This window comes from Choristoneura fumiferana, chromosome 4 (genome assembly GCF_025370935.1).
Source record: "Choristoneura fumiferana chromosome 4, NRCan_CFum_1, whole genome shotgun sequence".
Lineage (NCBI taxonomy): Eukaryota > Metazoa > Arthropoda > Insecta > Lepidoptera > Tortricidae > Choristoneura > Choristoneura fumiferana.
Window position 1 is genome coordinate 21239312 of NC_133475.1, and position 12149 is coordinate 21251460.

Sequence of the window (12149 nt, forward strand, 5' to 3'; positions counted from 1 at the left end):
GGAAGCATTCACCGCCGCCTATAGATACCAGCAGCACGAGGGGTATCACAGGCGCGTCGCCGGGCTTTTGAGAGATATTTTGAGATAGACTCGTTTTTTAACTCTTTCCCAGGCATAGTGCATAGCAACCACATAAATGTAGACAAATATTCGACATTACCAAGTATACAATGTGGTACCATCAGCCAAATAAGTGGTCTACCAATTTTTAAATAAGTTCCTATCAAATGAATATAAAGTCGAACTTTCAAGTTGACAGACACGTCTATTGGCATTATTGTTTTATGACATGCAAACGATTATCAACTTTAGGGTGGTAGACCACATATTTGGCTGATGGTACAAAATCACTTGAATTCGTTAAAAATATTATTCGTTTTTAAATTAATGCCCCATAGGTAAACAACATAAAACTATGATAAATTTAGTGGCAGCACATCTGAATTCGCGGGGCCTGGAAAAAGGTAAAAGACCTCCAAGTGGGAATGTGGGGGCGTGCGCTTCCGTCTGGTCTCCCGTGGGCCCATGCGGGTCCAGCTGGACCACTTTGGGTACCTCTGGTCTAAATTAATCATTGTTTCTCACCTCTCCTTCCCTAACCGCCCTGGCGAGGTCGGTAGCGCTCCTCAGATGCACCGGCCGAGTGGCCGGCAAACGCGGCTGCGGGCCTCTCGCGTAAAGCCAGAATAAAGGCGTCAGGAGAGCGTTGAGGACCCTCAGCACTATGCCGATTAGCTGGACCCCTACCTCCATCCTGCAAGAAAGGGGTTAAAATAAGTTCAGTTAAGCGTAAATTTAAGAAATGGCTAAGGTCTGGTTGTGGTACGTGTGAAACAACCATAAGGCCGGCAACAGACCAATGATTATTTTTTGAGTTATTGGTACTCATTGGCGATGAGTACAGAACAGAAGTGAACCCATGACTTCCGTTGTGGGTAATCCGAGACCATCATACCCTGAGGGCCTATACTCTGAAACTCGAAAATCGAAGTTCGTATCGTACCGTCCCTCACTCTAGTATTAAATAGTACAATTAGTCAGAGGGACGGAACGACAGGAACTTTGATTTTCGAATTTCGTAGTAGCCCCGCTGTTTTTAACCCCCGACGAAGAACGAGGGGTGTTGTAAGTTTGACCGCTATGTGTGTCTGTCTGTCTGTAGCACCGTAGCTCTTAAACGGGTAGACCGATTTGAATACGGTTTTATTTATTTGAAACCAGGGTTTCTAGCGATGGTTTTAGTCATGTTTCATCAAATGGTTAGGTTTTTGATTCTTGAAGTGAGTCGCATTTTAAACTTTTTAAAAATTCTTGCATAATGCATTGCAAAAAAACGGCGTAATGTTGCGAATTATTCGAGTCGAATAGAACAACACAACAGTAATTCACAACATTCCGTTAAAACGACCATCACAGCATTTGTTTGTACAATCTTGCTTAAGAAATGTAATACGAAATATACGAGTTATATTTGCTTGCCTTTGTACTTATTTATCATTGGTTGTCTTTAGCTTTAGCAAAGGTTATATTAACAGATGTAGTAATTAAGAACTAGACGCGGGAACTAGCTTGGTTATTTTGGATATTATATCAACAATCTTCAAATTTTGTAATCCAGTGATTTATTTAAACAACGATTTCTGCTACTACCAATATATAGCATTCAAAATGTATCTCAAACTGTGCGTCTTATACCGCTCAACATTTAAAAATAACATCGGCCTCATCAAATTCATGTCAGAGTCATAACCGAAAATAACCACGTATATAGGTATAAATAGTCTACGATAAACTAATTATTTAGCTCTTGAGCAAATTTGAGTGCTGTTCCGCGATCCGGCTGCAATGCTGGCGAAGCAATGCCGACCGGGAATTTAAGTGCAATCGAATTATATAACAGTTTGGACGTGAACATTTTAACAAAAGGTAAAACCGACTCAATATTTTTGTTTCAAAAAATTTAAGTGACTACGTAATCATAATAATAATTTTCTACTAGTTTGAAGAAATGGGATCACCTGGGATCGGAAGTATGTTCTTTAAAATTTAAAACAAAAAAAAGGGTTTGGAAAATCGTCCCAAAATGCGCGGAATGATCGTACCTACATAGTCCAAGTCTAAAAGATTTGGGATGTCTCAGGGCATCGGTTCCGATTCTCTAAAGCAGGGTTACTCAAAGTGGGGTACGCGAACCCCTAGGGCAGTAGTTCAAACTTATTTTTCTCGTGGACCACTTTCAAAATTTTACTGGTTTCGTGACCCCCTGCTGCTACATTTCTACCACATCTTAAAGTCGCCAAAAAATAAAAATTGTGTCGCTTCTGAGTTCTGTCCAGTCGCTTGCCCTATTAAAATATTATCTGCTTAGTTAGGTACTTAAAACAATGTAGGTAGGCCCTTATAAAAACTATGCTTAATTTTGGCCTCTTTACTATCAAAAGCAGATAAATTTTCGTGGACCCCCATTAACATCTTATGGACCCCCATTTTTTGTTCACGCCTACGTAGACCCCCAGCAAGTCTCCGTGACGCCCTGGGGTCCACCTGGACCACTTTGGAATCACTGCCCTAGGGCAAGACTAGCAAGATAATTAAGATTGGGTTTTGGAGTTGTATTTTTTTTTTTAGTTTCTCCAACAGTCAATTTTATTACTTTCTTTGGGGGGGGGGGGGGGGGTTTCGCTATCGTATCGTCTAGAAACTTTAACAGGGGTACGTGGAGCCATAAGTTTGAGAAACCCTGCTCTAAAGTATTTTTTTATTTGAGTTAGCTCAAACAGGGAACACTAAATAGCTAAACTTTCTTTAACCCCTGGTATGCTTACGAGTAAGATGCGTCCGTGCGAAATTTAAGGCTATATTTATTTTGACATATTTTATTTTTAGCAGAATTTGTGCTTATTGAAACAGATGAGGCTAGGATGCAGAACTGTTTCATTTAGTTCCGACATAACGAGGTTAAAAGTCGAGTGTTGTCGTTTGCGATGCGTCTAAACACGTTTAAAAATGATTTGGCTTGTGGTTTGAGGGTAATAAAAGTGACCGTTAATACTTAATACGACAACATGTTATTGTATTGTGTACCTACAATTTCTCACAATGTATAGTTCAAATTAACACCTACAGTCTATGATGATAGATTATGATGATGAATTAGTACATTGTGTCTTAAGGGCGGTAAACAAGGAATTACGAACGAGAGTCTATTAGAAGCCCGAAGTCAGACTGAGGGATTTAATGAGTCGATGTTCGTAATTCTAGTACCGCCCGTGCAACATACAATGTTTTATTACATTTGCCAGTAAAATTGTATATTTGTAAAAGAAAAACTAATATTTTTTCAAAAATTGCCGATACCGCTGACACGCTCCTATATGAAAAATTCCGCAATTTTGGTAAGCTTCCTTTGGCACACCTTTGTCTATATTTCCATGTGTATTGCCAGTACCTTTAATATTGGTAAGCCATCTTTCATTGTTTCTATCTCTCATTCAAGTAGAACCCTCCCACTTCTGCCAGTGCAACTAACCTTAACTGGTGACGCAATGGTTTTCTTGGCAGAACGACACAGTACTGTGGAAAGCCACCGATACACCGTTTGATGGCAAACATTTCTTCATAAGGAGACAAAGAGAATTTGTATTACGTTCACATTTACAAGACCACTATGATTTGGCGTTGTTCGCTGCATTATTGAAATTTAGGTCCAGTACTTGTTGAGTTGTACTTGTTATTAGTTGATGTTGTCCATGTCAGTTTTTGAATGGTTTTTGATGTAAAGGACTTGTCAGTAATTTGTCAGTTGATCTATGGTAATATTATGGCTTTAACACATCAGGCCAGTAATAATTGTTGTAAGTAAAACTTTATTAGTTGGTTGGTTTTTTAGAAAAATATGGCTCTGTCCATTGGAGGACAATTTTGCCAGTGTCTAGTAGGTTTTGCCGTTGTACGGTAAAAAAATTCTAGAAAACGAAATATGAGAGGTAATGGTGGATGAACGATGACAGCGCGAATCCACTTTATTAGTTATTCTGTGGTAAAACTGATGCAGTCTACCGGGTGTGTAAGTAATACGAGCAAAAAATTTAAACATAGATGGTCCTCGTCAAAGTGAACAACATTAGTTCAGCGACTTTTAAAAATAATGGAGTCTTTCCTTTTTTCATACAAATTAAATGCTGTTATCAATATACGCCATCCTAGAACACAACTGCCGTAGCCTGTCACCTCCGATCCTGTCACGCTACAAACATCAAGCATTTCGCTTTACATTGCTTCTTCGAATAAACTTAAAAGTGTAATAAAAATTAAAAAACTAATTATTTTTAAAAGTCGCTGAACTAATGTTGTTCAGTTTGAGGAGTATGATCAATGTTTTAATTATTTGCTCATATTACAGGCCACGCCCGGTGTACACTTGCAAAATTTATTTATTTTTCTTCTCTAGGTCACAGCTCATTAGAGCCACCCGGCACCCGACCAGCACCGCCTCGACTGTCGGCTTCCACTCGTTGTCGACAGTCGAAAAAAAGCCATATCAGGCAGCCGGACTAATGTAGTTTCCCCATTAAGGCACATAACAAAGCAGTATCGTATATGTAGACTCATTTACGCTCACTACTACTACCCTAAGCAAACGCACCGCGTAAACGCCATAACATCGGGTATGTTATGTAAGTACCTTGTTTACCTAAGGTTCTTGTGTTACAGCCACAGTATTAATAAGACGAATAGAAATGTTATCTAGTTATTTCCATAACCGATGCGGTGCCGGATAGGTACTTGATGCCCTAACGAAATAAGCAGTTCACGTCTGTGCGCTTCCTTATCCATATTATCTCTCGAAGTGGCGGTGCAGCAGGGCTACTACGAAACTCGAAACTCGAAGTTTGTGTCGTGCGGTCCCTCTGACACTTATACTATTTAATACGAGAGCGAGAGGGACCGCACGACACGAACTTCGAGTTTCGAGTTGCGTAGTAGCCTGCAGACTTCAGCTGGTTTACGGACTTTGGCGCGCGTCATAGATATTTATTATATCGAAGTCGGTTTCATTGATGTTTGTTAATTATTGATTGTTCTCTAGACTTAATCCTTCACAGAAGAACAAGTAAAGCGTAGGCTTAGTGACACCATACGAAGATTTCACAGATTAAAGTAGATTACGCCTATTATACTCACTCACCAACGAAATTTAATTCAATACTTAACACATTTTATTGATCAGTTAACTTTGTTATACCTATTCTGAGTTGAGAATTTTTTTTAGCTCATCTTCATTTGACATTTCTAGTCCTTTTATTAGTTCTGTGGCTACGATTGCGTATTGGGTGTGCAAGTACAATACAAATATAGTGAACGCCTCTTTAGTACCTTGCGAAGTAATTTCCCAAGTGTTAATGCAATACAGTAAGGGATTGAAACGACATTGTCATTCTAAAGACGCGCAGAGGTTATAGTTCAGTAGAGTTCAGTGATGTGATGTTGCGTTGTCATCATCAAATAAAAAAAAACGTTATTTTTTTTTAATATGGCTCTGGCCATCATAGGACAATTCTGCCAGTGTCCGTGTTCCTTCGTTGCTGGGTCAAAAAAATTAAAACGGAATATGATAGTGGATTAACGATGAAAGGCGAACCTCCATGTTAATTTTATTCGTATTTTTACCTACGATTTGTATTTCCTTTAAATTAACGTTTTTTTTGATGATGTGATTGACAAGTTGTCGTCTCTTGAAAATTTATAACGATTTTTTGAAAATTTTATGTATTTGTCTCTTTCTACCACGCTTTTCTCTGTGTAACAGGGGCGCTACTTGATTGGGACGTCACATGCAAGCGGGTCATCATTTTATATAACATTGTAGAAGATTCTTTTACTTACAGTTTCCAGTAGAAAGTACAGGACAGGAAAGTACAGTATCGTACCGTCCCTCTCGCTCTCGTATTAAATAGTATAAGTGACAGAGGGACCGCACGACACGAATTTCGAGTTACGAGTTTCCTAGTAGCCCTGCAGGTAGCTTTTAGTAGAAGTACAGGATGTCTAAAAGATAGTCGAAAATGTCATCAAACTCTACAGCCCATCCCATAGATAGCCCATCCATAAAAAAAATGTGACCACGAAAATTGAGGCGATTGAAACGCTCAAGAATAATGCCCAAAGTATGCCTTTCTCTGCCTAATCTTGAATTTCAAACCTTTACAACTCTGTTATAAGTAAAGTAATAACTAAGAAATGGTTTTTGTGTTCGAGTGCGACAACATAAAATATGTTAAGCTTTAATTTATAAAATAAGTAAAAAACAGTCGTCTCCGTGTTTAATTTACTACTCCGAGACGACTTTTGATCACAGACCCGTTGCCATATTTTTTTTTGACTGGATGGCAAACGAGCAAGTGGGTCTCCTGATGGTAGGAGATCACCACCGCCCATAAACATCTGCAACACCAGGGGTATTGCAGATGCGTTGCCAACCTAGAGGCCTAAGATGGGATACCTCAAGTGCCAGTAATTTCACCGGTTGTCTTACTCTCCACGCCGAAACACAACAGTGCAAGCACTGCTGCTTCACGGCAGGATTAGCGAGCAAGATGGTGGTAGCAATCCGGGCGGACCTTGCACAAGGTCTTACCACCTGCAACCAAAATCCAAAATTCTACCGACGAGTTAAAAATATACCTTATATACTTATTTAGGTATGCTTGTATGTAAGTTCGAATGCCGAAGGTTGCAGTGTGCGTGATTGGTATACATAATGGTAAAATTACCCTCAATATCTTCAGTAGACAATTTGCATCAAGTTCTAACGTTGCAATACTATTTTTATCCCATATCTTTAGAGTAAACAGATAATTTACTTTGTATTATGTTTGTAGCACATATATTTAGGTTAGGTAGGTTAGGTTTAAGCAGCTTAGCAAACTAATATACCAGGCCAACTATATCAGGCCGGTATTTCCATGTCGGTATTGTACGGCTGGAAATAGTGCACCCATTTTTCTAAAAACGTCAAAGCGCAACTGACAAATACAAATCATGAATGTAGAGTTAGAAATGAAGTAGAATTACTGACTTGGCAAAACACACCAATATCTTTTAAAATAATGAAGATATTCAAAAATAAACTCGATCAATTTACTTAAAATGAAAAAATATTTTTGGGGTGTCTTGGGGTTTTCATAGTTATTTAATTAACACCTTGAATATTTATTTGCTGCTAAGGATTCATTTGTTCTTCACTTCGACCCACCGAAATCTTTAGGGCACAAAGTCAAATTACGTTTTAAAAATATGTTTTGACTTATAATGTTTTTATTTAGGTATTAAAAAAAACTTGCATTATATGCTATAAGTTCATGCTGTCGACCTCAAGTTTTATTGATGTTGCCATAAAACTAACAGCGTTGCTAAAAATATCATCAACAATATGAGTTTAATAAGAAGTCCCAATAACTTTGCTGAATTAACGTGAGCACCCATTAAAGGGACGTATTGATAGCGCAATAACGGCAGAGCGTAGAGACACAAAATGTTTAGTATGTCTTAGTGAATATAACGTAATACATAGGTAACAAATTATTATTTTCTGCTACATTCAGTTTTATACAAATGACATTTTCGTTTATTTTTAGACGTCCTGTACTTCTCCTAGATAACGTGGAAACTGTAACAGAACTTGTACTGAAATATTAAAAACCTCTTAATCTTGTCAGCAAATATGTGTCTACGTAAATAAATAAAAAACACAACTCTCGAATAAGTCCTCTCATCTACTCAAAGGTAGACTGGTAGAGATCCCTTAAAGGGATAAGTTCTTATTTGTACATGTATCTCAACTTTTAACTTGTTTATTTAGGTATTTTGTACAAGAGTTTACATACTTGCCCAGATAGGACCGAAAATACAGGATTCATAACTCAAAAAATTCTCACCCTCAAACAAAATAATGTCTGTCAGGTTGTCGCACCAATTTCATGAAGGCAGGCTTATCTTGTGAACCCGTCATTGGATATGTCATTCATGGATGGGATTACTATATTGATTAATCCCCCCAGCCCCCGGCTTTCCCACTGGCATATTTTCGATATTTTTAGGGTTCCATATATCATCATATTACATCAGTCCTAGGATGTCCACTGCTTTTCATAAGACTCCCCATAGACCTCGAGTTGCTTTTGCTTCGGTTGGAAGCGGCTTGCTTCCACCGTAAACCTACGGCTTTAACAAGGTCATCCGTCCGTCTCGCGGACGTGTTACGCTGCGCTTGCCGATTCGCGGTCTCCATTCGTGAATTTTTCGGTCCCACCGGCCATCTGTTCTCCGTGCTATATGATATATGATCCACCAGTATGCCTTATATTAAATCGATCCGATCAATCACTGGATGTCGGTCAAAATTCCCTTGCAAAAACCCGAACATACTTACATAGATACATTCAACAAATATTGGAAGTTAATAAAAAGTTGTAAATACGGCCCTAACACCGAAAATCTGAAAAAAAAAAATGGTTCCACTGTTTCTTTCGCAGATTCCTATTATAGATAGTTCTCGATTATAATTATTGAAATAATCAATAATATAGTTTAGAATTCAACTCGTTTTAATGAATAGGTATCATTTGCTATTATTCAATAATGACGCCATTAAATATTAGGGAGTTATTAACCAAACAAATGCATGCTGTAATTATCGTGCATTTGCGAAATACTTCTAATTAACAAATAATTCATTATCAAATAATTAATTAATCAATCATTTCGTTACGCAAATTTATTGATGGCACATTTCATTTACTACGTCCCGTGGTATTTTTCCTATCAGCACAGCAAAGTCGAAATCATTCTTCGACAATACTTCTCTCCGATTTCAAATGCAAGAACAAACACATTATCTAAAAAAGTGCGAGTTGAATTTAAGATTACTTTAAGAACAAGCCAAGAAAATGTTTGTATTTTATATTTTCTGTCCAAATACACCTAAAAACACCACGTTTTCAAAGATTTTACCGATTTCGATTGACTGTTAATCTATTATTCACAAAATCGTTTTTTTATGTTGAATTTCATACATATTCAGCAATCATTACGGACTTAATAATCGGATTAATATCTAATAAACTTGGTAGCTAGTGTTTTAGATGAAAATGCAAGAATAAGTAAAAAAAAATACCAAGCAATAAAACTCTAACTCGCAACGTTCGCATGTCGCACATGCTGAAATCAAAAACTGACGTAACTCAAAACTTGGGGCTTTTTGAGTTAAGTATACAGAGAAAAATCTTCAAAAAATGCTCGATTTTTCTGTACCTCCCAAATGAGTTACGACAGTTTTTGATTTCATGTGCGTATAAGTATGTACTTAGGTACGCAATAATTGTCTAAGCCTCTCTTCAAATCTTGGCCATCGAATTTCACCCATTATTAGTAACACTGATAGTATCCACTTGAAATTTGGCACAAATATATGTATTTTACACGACAATGCTAGTTCTCAGCGAAAGTACCGTCTACAGCACCAAAAAGCTAGCAGTAGACCATGTATTAAAAATGAACAACAAATACATTTTTTTTATTCACCAAGAACATGGTAGGCATAGTAGATAGCAAGCGGTATCACATATTTATTCTGTCGCTATTGCGGCGTGTAAATATCAGATCTTATTTTAAAAAAAAATAACAAAAAAAACGATCTAAGTAGTTAGAATCGTAACAGTAGAAGTCAGTCTCAGACAGGTAAAGAGATTCTAGAATTTCTAGACTATCGATCCAGGGGCAGAGGTCATTCTCCTTGCAGCCCTTTAAAATAAGTCTCGGCACAGACATTTGAAACTTAAAGGCTCCTCGAAGCCTATTTTTTAAGGGCACGGATACTTCAAACCTTAAGCAAGTTTCACCTTTTTGTTATTTGTACTTGCTTTGTGATCTAAGGTAAAAACGTTAAGTTTTCATGGACTATTTTCATGGACAAGTACTTTTAAGTTTTAATTTCCAATTTTCCTTTTAATATTTTGTGAACGCAAAAGTTTGCGATTGTACGTGTTTGCTAGGTACTTCTTAACGCTAAAACGGCTGGACGAAACGACAAAATTTGTCCTGTAGATATCATAGCGTTGGAGATTTTAAAAAAAATATATTTTTATATTTTTACAGGATAGAGATGTACGCATTACATGTAATATTCCGAAATCTGAGCCCTAGGTTTAAAGACACGAATTTTACGTAGTGTTCTTCACACAGACAGCGTAAATAAAGATAACGATGTATTTTTAGGGAAATTCCATGGCAACTTAGTTAAATCTCGCAAATTAAAGCCCAGTAAAGGCTGGCAGTAACAAAGTACCTACTAATAAATTAAATAAACATTAATTTCTTATTGCCTTCCAAATTTTGTTATTAAAAAACATTACAGGTAATCTGTCAGTTTCATTACAACATCATAATATAATTACCAATGAAGCGCTACGCACATTCATTGCAATAACATATATTACTGAACTGCAGAAAATCTGGCCCTCAAATGTATGCAGTAGTAGGAAATTTTGTATGTAGAGTGGGCAAAATTTTGAGCGTATTACCGACAACTCGTGACAAATGAATTACTAACACCTGAAAGTCTTAAAAAAATCAACGATAGGTTACACCATCACAGACAATTTAAGCTTAGTATAATGTCTGTACTTACTTGTTCAGTTCCGAATTCAAGAGAACAATCAGTCGAACAACGTCGGTATACTAAAGACAAACACTGGCCGCAAAGACAAATACGAGTAAATTATCGCGCGCGGTATCGTAGATGGCGGGAAAACGGACACCGGTGACAGACGTCAACACCAAGTGAGGTCTCGCCAAAGACTAACTATTCGGCCAATGGCTCTAGATATTATCGAATCCAAACACAAGTGCAATTAAAACCGGTCAAGTGCACTACGAAATGGTCTGCAAATTAAGGTACCAAACTTGTTTTGATCATTTATTTTTAATTAGCTTAAGTGAACTCTATCACTGTACAACTCTCTTTAATTACACACAAAATATCTAATTAATGTTAACGATTAACGATTGAGCAAAAATGAATACCTAATATTATGATACCTACTTACATATTCCTAGTTTCTACGGAACGGGACATAAAAATAAGGCGTTAAAGGCGTGACAGATATTAGCATATTTTCTTAATTTATTTACGAATATTTAAGCGAGTTGTCGCGCGTTTTTATTCAAATCAAAACATTTATTCAGAGCGAGCCATGGGACCGCTCGGCGGTGGTAGGTAATCAGTTTAAATACTATTGGGAATGACATTTGTAGAGCCAGGAGCGACGCTGAAAAACATTACCTACTTTGAAGTCGCTCATGCAACGCAGAAGGTTCTTCTTCTTTCTTATTTAAGAGTTACACTCTTGTCGGTGTAGCCGTTGAATGACTCTCCACTTCTCTCTACTCAAAACTGCCTCCTTAACCTCCGGTGGCGTATCTAGGTAACCAAAGGCCCTGGGGCAAAAAATAAACTAGGGCCCCAATTAAACTATTTAAAATCGTTTGCTCCGTATTCGTCGTGTTCCGAATTCGACGTACTCCAGATTTATAGTTTGTAAGTTCTGACTTACAAAGGACTCTGGTCCTCTGGTCTGGTCCGGGCTTTGGTCCGAGGAGCCCCCTGAGCTTGGGGGCCCCGGGGCACTGCCCCGTCTAGCCCTCCGGTAGCTACGCCACTGTTAACCTCCTTATACGACATGACGGCTACCTTCTCTTTTATCATACATTTATCTGGAGTATAGCCTTATATGGGTGTGAGACCTGACCATGACACAAAAGGATACGCAATGTTGTAAATTGTAGGCTTAGACCTGCAAGACGACAGTCTTTTGTTTCAATGCAAAACGTCAAATATCCACGATAAAGGCCTAAAAGAATACACGACCTGAAATTAAGAAACTGAATTTCTATGGTTCTTTTATTAGTTACTGCATAAATTTACAGGACTATGATGTGATGATCTACAAAATGTAACTTAGTAGTTGGGCAAGTGTGACATAAGGATGTATTATTTGTATGTCCTTGAGAGGATAAGGGCGGGTTTTGCATGATAACAAATATGTGTCGCACAGATTTAACTGTGGTGCACCGTTTGTTTGTAGCGGAGA

The 12149-nt window shown here is 37.7% G+C and overlaps 1 protein-coding gene across 2 annotated transcripts in view; it reads right to left on the bottom strand.

The window, feature by feature from the left end:
• Positions 1 to 10863, bottom strand: part of LOC141427642 (fatty-acid amide hydrolase 2-A-like) — a 33950-nt gene extending 23087 nt beyond the window's left edge. Inside the window, exons 1-2 of one of the 2 annotated variants that reach the window (XM_074087258.1) lie at positions 10688 to 10863; positions 586 to 754 (exon numbers count right to left, since the gene is read on the bottom strand). In XM_074087258.1, the coding sequence (XP_073943359.1) occupies positions 586 to 753 (168 nt within the window). In that variant the 5' untranslated portion in view covers position 754; positions 10688 to 10863. Of the gene's footprint in view, positions 1 to 585; positions 755 to 3529; positions 3757 to 10687 lie in introns of those variants that run through there. The other variant, XM_074087257.1, reaches the window with a different exon arrangement.
• Positions 10864 to 12149: the final 1286 nt, after the last annotated feature.